Here is a 20341-nt window from a genome sequence, read left to right on the forward strand (position 1 = left end):
TCTGTTGATTTATGGGTGAGAATCAAATTTCATAAAATATTCTGAAACTGAATTTAAAATTATTTTCTGTGAGACTTAAAACTTTTCATAACCACTTTTTATCTTAAGAAGATAATTGAAAAATATGTAAAAACATTCCCTGAAGTACTATTTATAATTATGAAAAATGGAAATATCTCCTATGTTCAATGGTAGAGGATTTAAATAATTTATATATACCCTTGCAATGCAATATAATTCATTTATGAAACAAATGGGTACAAGGATTTATTGATTGTAGTGAAATAATAAATAAATTTAAATAAAATGTGAAGGATATGCATGTATTCATACAATGAGATTTCAACAATGTAAAATGAATAGAAATAAAATTAGAAGAAAATATAATATGCTAAACATGATTGCTTCTGATGGGTGGGATTGTGGGTCCCTATTATTTTATTTGTTTGCATTCTTACAAAATTATTTTAAACGAGTTCTATTTTGACTGCAGGATATAAACAAAGATGCAAAAGAAGTGTGACACCCAAGACGATAACCTACTTTCTGATATCAGGGTGAAATTGCTAAAAAATTCCAAATTAAGCCTGATTTTACATACCTTTATCCTGCCCCTATTCCTGTGATTTCACCATTGTTTCTGAGCAGAGGTATAGTTGAATTTTTGCACAAACTAATTTCCTTGTAGATCTAAAAGGAGGAAACCCTTAGAGACCATCACAAAGTGTGCCATTTCAGTGGATTTCAGTATTCAGTTGCTCTTCAGGTTAACTGAACATTGTGTTAAAATATTCCATCAAAAAAAGGAGCATATCTTCCACTTATCTCCTCTGGACTTTATACAAAGCACTTGTTTGCCAGGGGTCCGAAAGATTGAATCCTTTTTTGCTATCCAAGGGGGAATTTGTCATCATTTGATTCTTAGTCCCTGGCAAAGACACATTATTAATTTGAAATTATACTTTCATTCAGTGAAAACATAAATGTTGGTTAACATGTTTGCTTTACACCAAATATTTGACATTCATAATTTCAAAGATGATTTTCCTTTCTTTGTCAATATACTTTCAAAGTATGTCCATTCTGCTGTAGTTTATAGGGGAAAAGTCTTACAAAGACGATGGCAACAGAATCTACAGCATCACACATTTCATACAGCTCATTCCACCATCTCAGTTGGATTTTATTAATTTTAAAAATTGAAAGTCTGTTAGAGCACACTGACCTTTTTCTCTCATTTCCCTTACTCTTGACTTTTTCAGATAAATTTTGAGGAACTCTGACTTTAATCAATATTCTCATAACTTTGTTTTTTTAAAAAATCTGTATCAAATTTAATTATTTGTGTCTTTAACTTAGCAGTTCATTAAAAACAATTCCCTTACCAGACTGTGTCTCCAGTTTGTATAAATTAGATCCTAGGTCTCCAATCTGTGTGCCATAGTGTCCTATTTCAACGGAAGTTCTGAATAAGATGTTTTCTTCAGTTGATGGTTTTGCTTTTTATAAATGATATTCATTTTTATTTTCTGGTAAGATTGCATTTGAAAGAAGAGTTCTGATACATCCAAAGAAAGAAATATGAAAACCATGAAATGTATACACTTACTGTCTCTTTTTATTGATGATGTGGCTCAAATTTCTTCTTTATGATATGTTTTTCAAGATAATGTTCACAATTTCCACATTACTGAAATTTTGGAAAATGCCATTGTGACTCTTTTGATTTAATAATATAAATATTAGAAAATATACAGCTTTTCCTCAAAGTTTGTCAAAGGAACACTGGTTCCAGAGGATGTAAAAGAAAAATATCCTGTGACCAAATATGTTCCTGAATTTCTAAGTTAAACAATAAGTTTATTTACTGTAGGAATTTTTAGAGAAGTGGTTCTCAGTCTTCAGAATACATCAGAATCACCTGGGAAACTTAGTAAAAATGAAGGTCCCTAGAACCTACATCCAGAGATTCTGGCATATTAGGTCAGGGATAAGATTTTTTTTTTTTTTTTTTTTTTTTTTGCGGTACGCGAGCCTCTCACTGTTGTGGCCTCTCCCGTTGCGGATCACAGGCTCCGGACGCGCAGGCTCAGCGGCCATGGCTCACGGGCCCAGCCGCTCCGCGGCATGTGGGATCTTCCCGGACCAGGGCACGAACCCGTGTCCCCTGCATCGGCAGGCGGACTCTCAACCACTGTGCCACCGGGGAAGCCCAAGATTGGGTATTTTTAACAAGCATCCCTAGTGATTCTGTTACAGTTGCTAGAGAAATATTGTCTTGAAGATTTTTAATATTTTAATAATTCTTATAATTTTTATAAATTCCAACAGACAGTTACACAGAGAAGTCTTTCCTTAATTTCCATCTGATGATGGATTTTTTAAAATCTTAATATGATGATGTCCTTGGGAAAACATTTTGAGAAATGCTGGAACTCAGAGTTCTTTTATAACATATTTACAGATCAGTTTAAATAATAGATGTAGCATTAACTAACTCCTTAGTAACCAACTTCTGATTTATTTATAAGGTACACCTAAAATTTGGGATAGCAGTCAGCTCATAAAAAGAGAATGTTATTCAAGCATAGAATAAGTGGCAAAGTGTTTTCATGATTACCAATTCATTTTCCAAATGTCAACTGTTATATTTAGGAACATATATATTGTGTTAAAAGTAAAATATACAAGAATAACAAAGAACTTAAATAGGAAAAATACATATCTTTTTTCAAGACAAGATTTTTTAAAGATTTATGCATAAAAACATATCCGTGCTTGACTATTCCATGTATTTATTCAGTGTTGAAACCTATATATTGCATTTCAGAAAGAAAAGCTGCAAATTTATTCAGAAAAAAATTATTAGAGTTATAACCCTTCCTTCAAAAGTTTTCTGGTAACTTACTGTATGAACTTGAAACTTCAGCATTTTATCTACATTTTATGCTTGATATTCTGCATGTGTAGAATTTTATATACATAAATTTTCTAGCTATTTCTTTTCTTGATTATTTTTCCAAAGTAGATATGGCTTGCGTATTGGACTTGATGTTTCCAAACTAACCAAGAAATTTTAGAGAGTTAAAATAGTCCACATTTTCTAGTTCTTATTCTATCAGGAAAGACTTAGCCTGTGTCTTGTACATTCCAGAAATATCAATTCCCACATTCATTACTTTTCTTTTGATTCAAAGGTGATTCTTATTCATTCTTACCCTTCTCTCACATTAAATTGGTCAAACATATTTTAAGGTGATTCAGTCACCCTGTAGCTTCTCAGGTTGAGTCCAAAGGTGGGGTCAACCTTCCATCTTTCCTCAAGCTCCTCCTCCCACAAATATTTTAATCATAGCAAATTTGGGGGAAAATGTTTTAAAACATTAAGAACAATCTTTTATCACAATTGGGATTAAACTTAGATGACTTTTTTATGCAAAGGATATCTCACTCAAAAATAAAATAATGTAACAACATACAGGGAGCCCAATATATAGAATAGATAACAGTGCAGTAGCTTTGCTTGACAAGGAGCAGGGACCCAGGGTCGCACCCATGTGACCGTCTGTCCTTCTCATTTGGCCACACAGACATCTCCACAAGTGGCCACTGGCTGTGTGAAACAGTGGTTGGAAACAGTGATGGAGATAAGCATTTACTTATAATTTTGAGCGGTTGTTGTAATAGATGGGTAAGTAGGTAGGTAGATAAATGCTGTCTTGATGCAAGGTGTAGAATAGAAGAATCTTTCAAATGAAAAATTAAGGGAAAATAAAGAAAGCTCTATCCATGAACAATATGCAGTTAATAAATTATGCAGTGAGGATAGTGGGTAGGAAATAATTTGGTCCTGCAGGCTCATTTATGCAGAAGAACTAAGGAAAACTGCAAGTTATTATTGACTGCATGAACTAAAGGTACACTTTTATATGTTGGGGAAATATAATTAAAAACAAAATCTCCTCCAACCAAGGAAACTTCTCCACAAACATAGAAGAGAAAGATAACCCTTTTATCACTGAATAAACATTAAATCAGAATGCAACATGCATCACAGGCAATTCACTGAGATTGCAAATACAAAAAAAAATCTCACCCTTTTCTATAGCCAAGCAGATACACCCATTACAGGCATGTCCTCAAGATAAACAATAACCTAACCGTCCTCAAGTAAGAGGACTTGACAGCACTAATTGTCACACATAGTTCATCCTAGATTTGACTGGTAACTAGGGTTTTAGTTAATTAGGAAAAATGAGTCTCTTAATTTTATTTGTTCTTATAGTATAAGCAGTTTAAAAAATATGTGTATTCATCTTGTATGACTTTCTTCCTTCACTTGTTCTTATTTCTCCCAAAGCATTTCAAAAATAAAGAAAATGTTTAAGAGAAATATTTCAAAATAGCAGCAATAAAAAGAATAATGTTTTATCCAAATGCCACCTTGTTCTTTTATATTATTCCTTACCATATCCACAACTGATCATTATAACCATAATCTTTATCTCCTCTTAATCACATTCCTAGATTTTTTTGATGCTGAAAATTATTTTAAACCAATTTCTACATTTGTAGTTTTTCAAAGCAATACCTTATTTAGTAAATGTTTACTAAATTCAAAGTGCCCTCAGGCACTGAAGGAAATAAATGCAACTGTGAATTAAACAAAAGCCCATTCATTTATTCATCAGCCATCGGAATGCTTACTATTTACCAAAGAATGTGCCAAGTATACACAAAGTCAGATGAACTGAAGCTACCGTCTTCAAGAAACCCAGTCTCCTATAGAAGATAGTCATTGAACAGTTATATAATACGGGGTAAATAGTGCAAGAGAGTACTTTGTAGAGGAGGTTCAGAGAGAAGATGGGTTTATAGTACAATAGGGATTTTTTTAAACATCTTCATTGGAGTATAATTGCTTTACAATGGTGTGTTAGTTTCTGCTTTATAACAAAGTGAATCAGCTATACATATACATATATCCCCATATCTCGTCCCTCTTGTGTCTCCGTCCCTCCCACCCTCCCTATCCCACCCCTCTAGGTGGTCACAAAGCACCAAGTTGATTGAATGATGTATGCACACAAACCTGTGTTATGTCTGATAAAATGAGTGGGGGGTGATATTTAAAGTGTGAGTTTAGGCTAGACAGAGCAAACCTTGAAACTCCATATCTGAATTTAGTGTTAGAGTATGTCAGAGACAACTTAAAAATTCTTTTCTAGGATTATGACTGGTGATTGCAATGAAATATGGTAGCTCAGAAGGCTTTTCAAGTTTTCTAAGCAGTTAATAACACAGGACTAAATATCAATTGTCCTGACTCTCGGCCCTGCTTTCTAGATACCACACCATGGAGGAGTTTTCTGATTCTCTGGAATGGGTTTTGGTGGGTGGGGATAAAGAAGCATTTTAGAAGGCCCTGAATGAGATTCCTGAGCTCCAAGATGTGGATTTATTGAGAATCTTTTAGAAGGTGAATTAACCTCTGTCACTAGAATATTTAGTTTCTCTAAAATCAGAATGCTACACACTTACTTAAAACACTCAATATCTTCCTATAACTTTTCACCCAAAAACCTTGGCATCAGTGGTAAGACCCCTCATCATCTGTGCCTTGTTCACCATCCCCTCACCTCTTTTATTATTATCCTCAACTTGCAATTTATACCTCAGCAATTACCAAATTAGTCAAAGTTCCCTGAATCTTACCATGTTAATCTTGCTCCCATAACCATTTCATATGCTGCTACCTCTGTCTAAAATGCCATGTCCTAAGTACTCCATTCAGACGACTACTGCCGTTCATGCTTCATGATTCAACACAGATAACACATCCTCTGGGAAAGCTTCCCTGTCTCCTTTCTCCTCCATCTATGAAAACTAATTGAGATCCCTTCACAGGTACTTCCATAGCCCTCTCTGTTTTACTGCATTATCACACTTTGTTATAACTATCACTTGTCTCCTCAACTGAAAAGTAGCTTTTTGAGGATAAAGACCCTGTTTTTTTTCTCTAAATTTTTAGTGGTTATAACTTAACGTTCTTTGCCAAGTCATAAATATTCATTACATATGTGTTTAGATCAATAGCTGACTTCATATAACATACAAGCAAGTGATCTGGTTAATATGCATTATGTAGCAGAAGACAAACTTTCAAAAAAGAATTAAAAATCAAATATTCAAAAGTGATCTATTGATTTATGAAAGTGTCTTTGTTATTAGTAACTTAGATTCTGAAACTGAAACAATGCAAATTCAGAGTTCTTCCTATTATACTGGTTCATTTCGTGTCTTTCTTTAGCATGTGGAAGTTAGAGTATTGAAATGCTCAGTGTAATTGAATGTTGTCACTTGCTGGTTTCACTATTTTCCTGTGACTTTTCTCAGCTGATTTCTTTCTTTCTTTTTTTGTTTTTTTCAGGAAAAAATCCTATTACACTGACCAGAGGAGCAAATCAATGGGCAGGTTGGTGGGTGATATGAAATTTGTTTACGACCAATTTGTCATTTGGGAAAAAATTAAAAATGTATTTGATTACCCATATCAGCAGCTGTAAATTTTAGAAAGAAAAACTTTACTGATTTGTTCAAGATATTTTCAAAATGACTTATGCCAAATTTGACAATGTTTAAAATCAGATGATCCCTTTTTTTCTATTTACCATTGCCATTCCCACAGTCCTTCCTTGATATAATGTTATGGAGCAAGGATTTTAATTGCAAGTTTGTGTTTCAGGAGATTTTAATTTTAAAAATAGTTATAAAACCAGGATTGATGGGTAAATGATGACCCACTAGAGTAATAGAACAATAGACACAGCAGAGGCCTCTTGGATCATTTAATCCAAACCTCTTATTGATAAGATGGTAAAGAAAGACAGAGTGATGAAGTGGTTTACCAAGGCCATACAGCATCTTTTGTATTACGGACCTACTCTTATTCCACCAGTTGAACCTGCCTCTCTTTCAATTGTGGTATTGAAAGGAAACTTCTTTTCAAGAGCTTTATCTCAAAACAACATCTCTTTGCCTATTGTGGTAACAGTAGCTATGGCAAAGGAATTAATTAAAATACAACCCTGAGACACAAGAAACTCTCCCACCTGAATTGCCTTGACCCCGTTTCACTGGAGAAAATGAGCTTCCATTTAATGAACTCTACAAACAAAAGGCTTGTAATAATTCGCTGTTTTTCTGCTCCTTGCAAAACAATCAATTAAAAAAAATAGAATGTGAATGTCGTAGAGGAGACCCTATTGAATAATGTTGCAGGATATTGCAAATCAGAATGACACAAAAACTAGCAAAATCATACAGTGTAAATATGTGACCATTTTAGGAGAGAATTTAATAAATCTACTTCTTTTACCAAAGAAAATGTCTGAATATAATTTAGAACTCTAAAATAGGAAAAGTTTGAATTCTAGAAGAGAGTATTGTACTCTATTAAACATTAAATTTAGGTTGGTAGGAATGAGTGACAAGAAAAGGAAATCATGAGGGGGAAAACTTGAAATCTGAATGAATGCTAAAGGAATTAGTACTCAAATGGCTCTTAAAAAATTAATGATGTTCCTTAGCCAGTTGGATTCCTCTGTTTGTCAGGTTGACATGCTCAGATTTACAATGAGCTTTCATCATTTCTCTTGTGCTCATTTGTTTCTGGTCTATATAAGCAAATTTCCAAAGTTATTTTTGCATAATAAGGTCAAATTCATTGGGATGTTATAATATATAAATTTACAACCGCAGGTTTTCCATATTTTTCTCTGCATGTGCCTGTTTAATATTGGATGTGTTGATAAAACATGTTTAGGTTTGCTTCTGGGTGCTGTATAGAATTAGTGAGATTTGCCACTGTATAATTAGTGTGTTTTCTGCTAAATAGACATCTTCCTTTCAGAGACTCACAGAAGGACAAAATCCTGTATATTAAATTGGCAACCAATGTCTATGTAATACTGTCATAATTTAGTTTTAGAGTAAACTTGTATTTAGAATTCCTGATAAATATGTATATTCTAAATCCTAAAGAAACATTTTTAATAGTGGAAAAATGTTTTTCTTTAGTATTTTGGTCAAACAAAAGTAAACTAGAAAAATGAATGCTATATTATGTGTCATAATATGTTTTATTATCTTTTGTGTTTATTATTTTTTGTTTAATTTTATGAAATGAAAATAAGGTTGTCAGTTATTCCAAACAATTGTTAATGTACCTTAAGCATTACTATAGTCTACTGCTTTACAGTTTACATATTACAAATAGTTCTCTTTGTTCTTTGAGTTAGTGGATGCGTATGGGGAGGGTAACAAATAAATAGGAAAGGCATTTATAAAATTATATGACATATTAAACTGTAAAAATGACTGTCTTGGTATTTGCCTGAGTTTATACTTTCAATTAAGTAAATGACTGATTTTGATTTTTTTTAAACTTGACCTTGGGAAAAGAAAATTTAAATGTTGTGTGTGTATATGTACGGGCATCAATGTTATAAAATTATAAAACCCAATTTTTAGACAATTAAAAAGAGGGAAGCAAAAGTCTAATGTGTGTACTTAGATGTCACTTGTGCTTTCCATTTCCTGACATGGGAAAGATGTTTTGTGCATGGGTAATTTGACCAGTAAACATTAGGGGTAAATATGTACAGGCAATTATCCAGGTTTCAAAGATCATCGTTTCTCCAGGCAGGTCAAAAGGAAATGCCTATAGTTTTATTATTGCTGCTATCTATCATTAGCTTACAAAATACTTTCATATTCAATTATCAAAGCATCTTCAAAAGGACCATTCAGGGGGGCAGAACAAAGAGTAACTGGTTTGCAGATCAGGGAAAATAAATGACTCCATTATCACCACTCCTTACCACCCCACATCTCATCCCCTAGCTTTCACAGCTGGTGTGATAGAGTTTGTGCTCTGACCACGTTCTTTTGACCCTTTAATCCAGATTTCTTTTCAATTTCCATTGAATTCTCTGCGTTCCACTGATTTTAGCAAAGGAATTTAAAGCTCTGTTAGAGGTCATCTTCACATTATGCCATGAAATCTTGAGTTTGCAAGACTGCTAACGTGATAAAAGTTTGGTAGAGTGTAGGTAATACGTTAGATCATGTTGGTGGCATGGTGGTGGTAGTGGTGGTTGTAGAAGTAGTAGTGATACTCCTTTTCCTTATTATTATCACAAAGATTTATTGAGTGTTTACTTTGTGCTGGGCACTGTGGGATCAGTCATTACCTATTTAATTATCAGAATATCCCTTCATTTAAGAGATGAGAAAACTGAATGAGAATCGAAGAAATTAAATAATAAGCTAGATCTTCACATCCTGTGATTCAGATCCAGCCCTGACCACATTTCACTATTAAACATCATGTATTCCTTCATAGGAAGTATGTGAAAAGCCTAAACTGATAATATGGTTTATTTTTCTGTAAAAGGTCAATGATGGTCTACAAGTCATTTTATTTCATTTCTTTAATTTTTTTGATTGGCATTTATTTCTAGTATGTTTGCAATTTTGTCAGAGATAGTAAGCCCTTGGGTGCTATAGCTATCAGCATTTTCTAAGTGTCATCAGATGCCTCCTTTTATTTGATCCTCCTAGCCACCTAATGAAGTAGGACAGATGGAATTACTTTCTCTCTTTACAGATGAGGAACATAAAGCTCAAAGATTGAAAATGTTTGGCTCAATTTCAATGACTGGCAAATTCATCCTCTAATTTTTTATCCCATTGTTTTCTCCACTAGGCTAACTTTGAAAAGTTGGAGTAATTGCTATATAATCCATTCAGTGTTTTTACATGTCTGTGCACTAGTGGCTGGAATACAGCGATATTTTGTGATTTCAGAGGCTTTCTTTGTAATAAGAAGAAGCAAAGTGGACACTTCAGATAACACTCATTTATTATTTTAGGCTAGAAAGAAATGCTCTGTTCCCTCCAAAACCAAAAAAGACTTGGCATCTAAATGATAACATTACTTGACAAAGAAAATGTCCAAACTCTTCACATGCTAAAAATCAAAACTTGATGCTTATTTCAAATTATATAGACGTGGTAATTTTACCATAATAGACTTGGATGAAATCATTTTTAAGATACAGTCTGCCTGCACATGGCTGTACTAAATTTTTTAAAGTTTAAGCAGAGTTGGCCAAATATTAAGATGCATTGTACTTCTCTAGGAAAATATTATATCCTGCCACTTTGACTCACTATTGCAGAAGAAGTCCAAAAACTGCCAAAGATAGAACCTCATAAATAGTGTGTAAATATAGCACATTTTTAAAGTAAACACAGCTGTTATTATAGCAACTCAGAATCTCATTTTCAGAATCAATCTCTGGAGTCAGTATCTCTTTTGCTTTCATTTTTGTCTTTTGAAAAATAAATATGATTCCAATCAGTATATATACCACATAGAACTGGGTTGTGACTGTAATCTAAAGCTGAGGCCAAAGTATCCTGATGTGAGATTTCCTGAAACAGTGTTTTAATGTTCTCTAACCTGGAGTCTATGCTAAATCCACCCCTCAAAGCGCAGTCAGTGGATAGCAGGATGAGCACCCCCGGGAACTAGTTAGAAATGCAGAATCTCAGACCCCACCCTAAATCTATTGAATTAGTATCTGCATTTTAACAAGATCTTCAGGTGATTTGCAAACCCGTTAAAGTCTTAAAAGTACAGCAAAGACTCCTTGACTCAACTCTCCTTATTGTTAATCAAGTTTAATGTAAAACACCAACTCACAACTCTCCAGCAATGTCAATATTATTACTTTTATTTTATGGGTGAGGAAACAAAGGCAAGAAATTAACTAACTTATACAAGTTTCCATAGTTACTATAATGCAGAGCTGCCTTTGAACCCAGTTTTTCTTGACTCCAAACGCTTGCTGTTACCATAGGACCTGTGGCTCCCAGAACTGAATGCATTGAGTGCATTGTAGCCATTTCTTTCTTTTCAGTCTCCACTTTTCTGGAGCCACATTGCTATAGAGTTTTTAAAGTGATCTATAGCCACACATATATAGATATAGATATATACATACATACACTCAACTTTAATAAACAATCTTGCTGGTTTTATTCTTTATGCTTTTTCCTACCCCATCTTTATGTATGATGATTTTCTAATATTTTCCACAGATTTTTCTTATGAGGATCACCTAGTTGCCCTGAAAGAGTTTAAATAAATGCCAGATTTGGTTTGCTTTGGAATTATTTCCTTTGTGTGGGTACAGGAATAATGCATGTATGTGTGTGTGAATGTGGGTGTGTGTATGTCTTTTGGGAATCTTTCAGAACGGTAGTGGAAGGTAGGCATGGCTCTGGAGTGCAACCTAATTCAGTTCTAAAATGTGACTTTGTTCCAGGGTGCAAAAATATTTTAGAAGAATCAAAAAATGGATGTCCCAAAACCCCATGGTTCTTGACAAGTCAGCTTTCCCAGACCTGGAGGAGTCAGACTGCTATACTGGCCCCTTCAGCCGTGCACGAATTCACCAGTGAGTTCCCATCTCTTTTCTCCCATCACCTCTTTTTTTAAATTATTTTTTAGTTATTTAATTTTTTTGGCCATGCCTTGTGGGATCTTAGTTCCCCGACCAGGGATTGAACCCAGGTTCTTGGCAGTGAAAGCATGGAGTCTTAACCACTGGACCGTGCCAGGGAACACCCCTCCCACCTCCCACCACCTCTTGAAGTCACCCTTTTGCTCTTTACATCATTGGCTCTCATGTTTACTCCATACAACTCTTTCTACAATGGAACAGTAGGATATGAAGGGGAAGGGAGAAACATTGCTTGTCGCTGAAGTACTGAAAACAAGCTAGCTCGGAAAGTGCAGTATTAGGGAATGACATCAATTGTTAATGTGTTCTATTTGGAATCACATTGCTTAAGGTAGTACAAAATTTATGGAAGCCAGTGGACAATCTGTTCTTGTTCCATGCTCAATAAGAAATATGAGGACATTTAGGCTTCCTTATAAACTGAAGGATATTAAAATGAATATTTGATAATGCCCTGTATTATTTATAATTTTTATTTATTTTCTCAGCCAAATGATTTTTTTTAAGAAGATAGTTTCTCTTCTGATTTATTTTACTTTACATGCATTCATTTTAATGGAGAAAATACATGGATGACTACCCAGGAACTTGTAACTGTTGCTAGATTCTGTGGTCTGCATTGAATATTAAAACCAATCCGCTTATCTTCCCAGCTTCATAATAAACAATAAGGACACCTTCTTCAGCAATGCTACTCGAAGCAGGATAGTCTATCACATGCTGCAGCACACCAAATATGAAAATGGAATATCAAAAGTGGGTAAGAACACTAATTAAAAACATACTATGGAATTTACTTTTACTGATTACACTCAGAAGTATTTTTTAACAACTGAAGCTTTGCCTTCCTGCATTAGATATGAGGATATAATTCAGTGAACAAACTCTAAACATTGTATTTTCAGCCTTTCAATGAAAGAAAACAAAATAAAACAAACAAAAAACTTTTTCAAGGGCACTTGGCAATGTGTATCAAAATGTGAAATGTGCAAGAACTTTGGAACAGAAATTTTATTTCTAGAAATTTATCCCAAAGAAATAATCAGACTTTTGAATAACAATATATGTAGATATTTGTTCATTGTGGCTTTGTAGACAAAGAATAGAATAGAATAATACTGGACATACTTTAGCTGTCCATTAGGCTATATGCACACAATGCATCCATTAAAAATGATGTGATTTTATTCACTCTTAACTCAAATATATTCAGCATCTATTATACACTATATATTACGGAAAGTATATGACACAGACCCTTTACTCATGGAGATTGAAAATTAGTATCAGTTCTCTAATTATTGACTGCAAAAGATATCCGTAAAGCATTATTAAGTGGGAAAAAAACAGATTACAAAACTGTAAATTTAATGTGTAATCCCATTTTCTTAACACTCACAAAAAAAAAAGAAAAAATCTAGAATTTATATGAAACATTTTAGACATTATCTCTGAGAGGTGAGATTACAGCTAATTTTAAATTTCTAAATGTCTCTGTTGTTTGAATGTTTAGCAGTATGCTACAACATGTCTGATGCAAAAGAAAACAGAAAGTTTCACCTGGGAAAATTAAGTAAAATTGACAAGTTTACACAGAGCAGAGCAGAAAACAACAGGTAACAAATGAGCTGGCCTTTTGTTAGTGTGAAAAATACAACATGGCTGAAGAAATAAAATGCTAGTCATGTTCTAAAATTCCTTCAAATAAAAGAGTTGATAGCCAGTGGAAACTTGTACCAATATGTACGGATTTGCATTCAAATAGATTACCATATTACTAAAATGAGCTATGTTTCAAGTCATCCGAAGAGGAATGTTCAGACTTTGGTTCTCTTCTGATTAATAATTCATTTATTACTGAGCAGTCAAAATAATTAATTCAAAAACTAAATCCTTATAAAAAATTTGACACTTAATCAGAAGTTTTCTAAACAAGAAATAAAGATAGAGAAATCCAGAATGTAAACTACAAATGTGTCTAAATGGTAGCACTGTGTGCTTATGTAGACTTTAAAAAATAAAATTGACATTTAAATGATTGTAAAGATATCATGCCCTTTGTCAAACATGCAATAAACACAGAAGGGTATAAAAATAAAATTTTAAAATCCCTACATTCAATTTTCACTGTACCAAATTAGTACTGAATATATATACATATACATCTCATAATTAGAAGCATGCAATGTTTACAATTTTCTATCTTTTTGAAATTACCATTATGAGTACTTTCTCAAGCCCTTTAGTATGTCTGAAAACATTATTTTAAATAGCTGTACAATATTCTATTGTAAGCATTCATCAAATCACTGTCATTTACCAAGCACTTATATAATTGATTGAACCATAATAATGAAACAATTACCCAATTTTGGATGTACAATTATTTCTAATTCTTTACTAATATAAATAATATTGCAATGAAAATTGCTCTTCATAAGAGTTTTCCAAATATCTAGTCTTCCCAGAACTATATGAGACAGTCCATTTCACTACACTCTCATTGGGATGGAGAGATTTTAAGAAGGGTCACATATCGCTATTTATTCTCTTTGGATCAGTATTAAAGAATTAAAGATTTCTCAATACCAATCTCCTTTGAGACATTTTGAGGAGTGGGGAATTCCTCTGCTTCCTTGACCAAATTTTGTTTTGAGTAAAAAAAAAAGTTGTTCCAGGCTCATGTGCCCCCAAATAAGTGGGTATTAAAATCCCCACATTTCATGATATGGCAAAGTGTCATATGTTGGCACCTTGCAAACCCTTTATTAATCTTGTAAGGATACAATTAGACTCTTAGAATCAGTCTCTTTCACAACCTCACTGTCCTCATAGGTGATAAAGCTATGGAAGTCATTTGGGTTATTTTGTTTTTAAATTAATTTATTTTCCCAAGTATTATGTAGGTTGCTTCAGAGGGAAGTCTTCAATTAAACTAACTCAAGCACTGTTCTTTTCTTCTTTTTCCAGGTATCTGTAAACTTATAAACAATGGTTCATATATAGCAGCTTTTCCCCCACATGAGGTAATTTTGAAGTACAATTTCCATTTAAAAAATATGTTTCTCCTGCTCAATGCTTGATCTTATTTTTTTTTTTTTCACTTAAGTCTAGTTGCCTTATTCCTTATTTGAGGGTTCGTCCAGTGAGTGGCCTTGGACCTTTGTGAGACCCCGTGATAATCTGTGGCTGCACACTGGCTCCTGTGCTCCAGAACCCTTCTGCAATTTGCTCTGTACCAGGAATCCCACCCTCAGAGGAAACTCATGGACATTGCTCAGCCACTCTGACCAGACATAGATAGCCCTCTGCTCCAACACAGCTCCATGCTTGACTCAGCGTGGGATTTACACAACTTCCAAACAGGGCAGGTTCTGGTCTGTGCCTATTACTTTGGGATACCTAAAAACCTAAGACAAACCGAAACCAAAAATCTACACTCCATTATTTACTTGATTTTCGGCCAGATTATTACCTCTCTTCCAGTTTTAAGTAGGTCATGTTGTGGTAACTCTGCCTGCTGAGTCATGAATGACATGTGAATCAGTTTTAAACTCCCCCCCAATACACACACATACTATATTCTTTTTTTTTTTAACATCATAATTGCTTTACAATGGTGTGTTAGTTTCTGCTTTATAACAAAGTGAATCAGTTATACATATACATATGTTCCCATATCTCTTCCCTCTTGCATCTCCCTCCCTCCCACCCTCCCTATCCCATCACTCTAGGTGGTCACAAAGCACCAAGCTGATCTCCCTGTGCTATGCGGCTGCTTCCCACTAGCTATCTATTTTACGTTTGGTAGTGTATATATGTCCATGCCACTCGCTCACTTTGTCACAGCTTACCCTTCCCCCTCCCCATATCCTCAAGTACATTCTCTAGTAGGTCTGTGTCTTTATTCCCATCTTACCCCTAGGTTCTTCATGACATTTTTTTTTTCTTAGATTCCATATATATGTGTTAGCATATGGTATTTGTCTTTCTCTTTCTGACTTACTTCACTCTGTATGACAGACTCTAGGTCCATCCACCTCACTACAAACAACTCAGTTTCATTTCTTTTTATGGCTGAGTAATATTCCATTGTATATATGGGCCACATCTTCTTTATCCATTCATCCGATGATGGACACTTAAGTTGTTTCCATCTCCTGGCTATTGTAAATAGAGCTGCAATGAACATTTTGGTACATGACTCTTTTTGAATGATGGTTTTCTCAGGGTACATGCCCAGTAGTGGGATTGCTGGGTCATATGGTAGTTCTATTTGTAGTTTTTTAAGGAACCTCCATACTGTTCTCCATAATGACTGTACCAATTCACATTCCCACCAGCAGTGCAAGAGTGTTTCCTTTTCTCCACACCCTCTCCAGCATTTATTGTTTCTAGACTTTTTGATGATGGCCATTCTGACCGGTGTGAGATGATATCTCATTGTAGTTTTGATTTGCATTTCTCTAATGATTAATGATGTTGAGCATTCTTTCATGTGTTTGTCGGCAATCTGTATATCTTCTTTGGAGAAATGTCTATTTAGCTCTTCTGCCCATTTTTGGATTGGGTTGTTTGGTTTTTTGTTATTGAGCTGCTTGTAAGTTTTGGAGATTAATCCTTTGTCAGTTGCTTCATTTGCAAATATTTTCTCCCATTCTGAGGTTGTCTTTTTGTCTTATTTATGGTTTCCTTTGCTGTGCAAAAGCTTTGAAGTTTCACTAGGTCCCATTTGTTTATTTTTGTTTTTATTTCCATTTCTCTAGGAGGTGGGTCAAAAAGGATCTTGCTGTGATTTATGTCATAGTGTTCTGCCCATGTTTTCCTCTAAGAGTTTAACAGTTTCTGGCCTTACATTTAGGTCTTTAACCCATTTTGAGTTTATTTTTGTGTATGGTGTTAGGGAGTGTTCTAATCTCATACTTTTACATGTACCTGTCCAGTTTTCCCAGCACCACTTATTGAAGAGGCTGTCCTTTCTCCACTGTACATTCCTGCCTCCTTTATCAAAGATAAGGTTACTATATGTGTGTGGGTTTATCTCTGGGCTTTCTATCCTGTTCCATTAATCTATCTTTCTGTTTTTGTGCCAGTACCATACTGTCTTGATTACTGTAGCTTTGTAGTATAGTCTGAAGTCAGGGAGCCTGATTCCTCCAGCTCTGTTTTTCGTTCTCAAGCTTGCTTTCACTATTCGGGTTCTTTTGTGTTCCCATACAAATTGTGAAATTTTTTGTTCTAGTTCTGTGAAAAATGCCAGTGGTAGTTTGGTAGGGATTGCATTGAATCTGTAGATTACTTTGGGTAGTACAGTCATTTTCACAATGTTGATTCTTCCAATCCAAGAACATGGTATATTTCTCCATCTATTTGTATCTTTAATTTCTTTCATCAGTGTCTTATAATTTCTGCATACAGGTCTTTTGTCTCCTTAGGTAGGTTTATTCCTAGATATTTTATTTTTATTGTTGCAATGGTAAATGGGAGTGTTTTCTTGATTTCACTTTCAGATTTTTCATCATTAGGGTATAGGAATGCCAGAGATTTCTGTGCATTAATTTTGTATCCTGCTACTTTACCAAATTCATTGATCAGCTCTAGTAGTTTTCTGGTAGCATCTTTAGGATTCTCTATGTATAATATCATGTCATCTGCAAACAGTGACAGCTTTACTTCTTCTTTTCCGATTTGGGTTCCTTTTTTTTCCTTTTCTTCTCTGATTGCTGTGGCTAAAACTTCCAAAACTATGTTGAATAACAGTGGTGAGAGTGGGCAACCTTGTCTTCTTCCTGATCTTAATGGGAATGGTTTCAGTTTTTCACCATTGAGGACGATGTTGGCTGTGTGTTTGTCATATATGGCCTTTATTATGTTGAGGAAAGTTCCCTCTATGCCTACTTTCTGCAGGGCTTTTAACATAAATGGGTGTTGAATTTTGTCGAAAGCTTTTTCTGCATCTATTGAGATCATCATATGGTTTTTCTCCTTCAATTTGTTAATATGGTGTATCACGTTGATTGATTTGTGTATATTGAAGAATCTTTGCATTCCTGGAATAAACCCCACTTGATCATGGTGTATGATCCTTTTAATGTGCTGTTGGATTCTGTTTGCTAGTATTTTGTTGAGGATTTTTTCATTTATGTTCATCAGTGATATTGGCCTGTAGTTTTCTTTCTTTGTGACGTACTTGTCTGGTTTTGGTATCATGGTGATGGTGGCCTTGTAGAATGAGGTTGGGAGTTTTCCTCCCTCTTCTATATATTGGAAGAGTTTGAGAAGCATAGGTATTAGCTCTTCTCTAAATGTTTGATAAAATTCGCCTGTGAAGCCAACTGGTCCTGGGCTTTTGTTTGTTGGAAGATTTTGAATCACAGTTTCAATTTCAGTGCTTGTGATTGGTCTGTTCATATTTTCTATTTCTTCCTGATTCAGTCGTGGCAGGTTATGCATATCTAAGAATTTGTCCATTTCTTCCAGGTTGTCCATTTCATTTGCATAGAGTTGATTGTAGTAATCTCTCATGATCTTTTGTATTTCTGCAGTGTCAGTTGTTACTTCTCCATTTTCATTTCTAATTCTATTGATTTGAGTCTTCTCCCTTTTTTTCTTGGTGAGCCTGGCTAATGGTTTATCAATTTTGTTTATCTTTTCAAAGAACCAGCTTTTAGTATTATTGATCTTTGCTATGGTTTCCTTCATTTCTTTTTCATTTATTTCTGATTTGATATTTATGATTTCTTTCTTTCTGCTAACTTTGGGGTTTTTTTGTTCTTCTTTCTCTAATTGCTCTAGGTGCAAGGTTAGGTTGTTTATTCGAGATGTTTCCTGTTTCTTAAGGTAGGATTGTATTGCTATTAACTTCCCTCTTAGAACTGCTTTTGCAACATCCGATAGGTTTTGGGTCATCGTGTCTCCATTGTCATTTGTTTCTAGGTATTTTTTTATTTCCTCTTTGATTTCTTCAGTGATCACTTCGTTATTAAGTAGTGTATTGTTTAGCCTCCATGTGTTTGTATTTTTTACAGATCTTTTCCTGTAATTGATATCTAGTCTCATAGCATTGTGGTCGGAAAAGATACTTGATACAATTTCAATTTTCTTAAATTTACCAAGGCTTGATTTGTGACCCAAGATATGATCTATCCTGGAGGATGTTCCATGAGCACTTGAGAAGATCGTGTATTCTGTTGTTTTTGGATGGAATGTCCTATAAATATCAATTAAGTCCATCTTGTTTAATGTATCATTTAAAGCTTGTGTTTCCTTATTTATTTTCATTTTGGATGATCTGTCCACTGGTGAAAATGGGGTGTTAAAGTCCCCTACTATGAATGTGCTATTGTTGATTTCCCCTTTATGGCTGTTTGCCTTATGTATTGAGGTGCTCCTATATTGGGTGCATAAATATTTACAATTGTTTTATCTTCTTCTTGGATCGATCCCTTGATCATTATGTAGTGTCCTTCTTTGTCTCTTCTAATAGTCTTTATTTTAAGGTCTATTTTGTCTGATATGAGAATTGCTACTCCAGCTTTCTTTTGGTTTCCATTTGCATGGAATATCTTTTTCCATCCCCTTACTTTCAGTCTGTATGTGTCTCTAGGTCTGAAATGGGTCTCTTGTAGGCAGCATATTATATGGGTCTTGTTTTTGTATCCATTCAGCCAGTCTGTGTCTTTTGGTGGGAGCATTTAATCCATTTACATTTAAGGTAATTATCGATATGTATGTTCCTACTACCATTTTCTTAATTGTTTTGGGTTTGTTATTGTAGGTCTTTTCCTTCTCTTGTGTCTCTTGCCTAGAGAAGTTCTTTTGGCATTTGTTGTAAAGCTGGTTTGGTGGTGCTGAACTCTCTCAGCTTTTGCTTGTCTGAAAAGGTTTTAATTTCTCCATCAAATCCGAATGAGATCCTTGCTGGGTAGAGTAATCTTGGTTGTAGGTTTTTCTCCTTCATCACTTTAAATATGTCCTGCCAGTCCTTTCTGGCTTGCAGAGTTTCTGCTGAAAGATCAGCTGGTAACCTTATGGGGATTCCCTTTTGTGTTATTTGTTGTTTTTCCCTTGCTGCTTTTAATATGTTTTCTTTGTATTTAATTTTTGACAGTTTGATCAATATGTGTCTTGGTGTATTTCTCCTTGGATTTATCCTGTATGGGACTCTCTGTGCTTCATGGACTTGATTAACTATTTCCTTTCCCATATTAGGGAAGTTTTCAACTATAATCTCTTCAAATATTTTTTCAGTCCCTTTCTTTTTCTCTTCTTCTTCTGGAACCCCTATAATTCGAAGGTTGGTGCGTTTAATGTTGTCCCAGAGGTCTCTGAGACTGTCCTCAGTTCTTTTCATTCTTTTTGCTTATTCTGCTCTTCAGTAGTTATTTCCAGTATTTTACCTTCCAGGTCACTTATCTGTTCTTCTGCCTCAGTTATTCTGCTATTGATCCCATCTAGAGTACTTTTAATTTCATTTAATGTGTTGTTCATCATTACTTGTTTCATCTTTAGTTCTTCTAGGTCCTTGTTAAATGTTTCTTGCATTTTCTCTATTCTATTTCCAAGATTTTATATCATCTTTACTATCATTATTCTGAATTCTTTTTCAGGTAGACTACCTATTTCCTCTTCATTTGTTAGGTCTGGTGGGTTTTTATCTTGCCCCCTCATCTGCTGTGTGTTTTTCTGTCTTCTCATTTTGCTTATCTTACTGTGTTTGGGGTCTCCTTTTTACAGGCTGCAGGTTC

At 34.5% G+C, this 20341-nt stretch overlaps 2 protein-coding genes across 2 annotated transcripts in view; one reads left to right on the top strand and one right to left on the bottom strand.

The window, feature by feature from the left end:
- Positions 1-20341, top strand: part of ANO3 (anoctamin 3) — a 408770-nt gene that overhangs the window by 297972 nt on the left and 90457 nt on the right. The window contains 4 exon segments of the mRNA XM_060018617.1: positions 6431-6475; positions 11397-11528; positions 12248-12354; positions 14565-14620. Coding sequence (XP_059874600.1) covers positions 6431-6475; positions 11397-11528; positions 12248-12354; positions 14565-14620 — 340 coding nt within the window.
- Positions 1-20341, bottom strand: part of MUC15 (mucin 15, cell surface associated) — a 90796-nt gene that overhangs the window by 34327 nt on the left and 36128 nt on the right. The gene's annotated exons all lie outside the window — the stretch shown is intronic.

This window comes from Delphinus delphis, chromosome 8, assembly GCF_949987515.2.
Source record: "Delphinus delphis chromosome 8, mDelDel1.2, whole genome shotgun sequence".
In the NCBI taxonomy this organism is placed as follows: domain Eukaryota; kingdom Metazoa; phylum Chordata; class Mammalia; order Artiodactyla; family Delphinidae; genus Delphinus; species Delphinus delphis.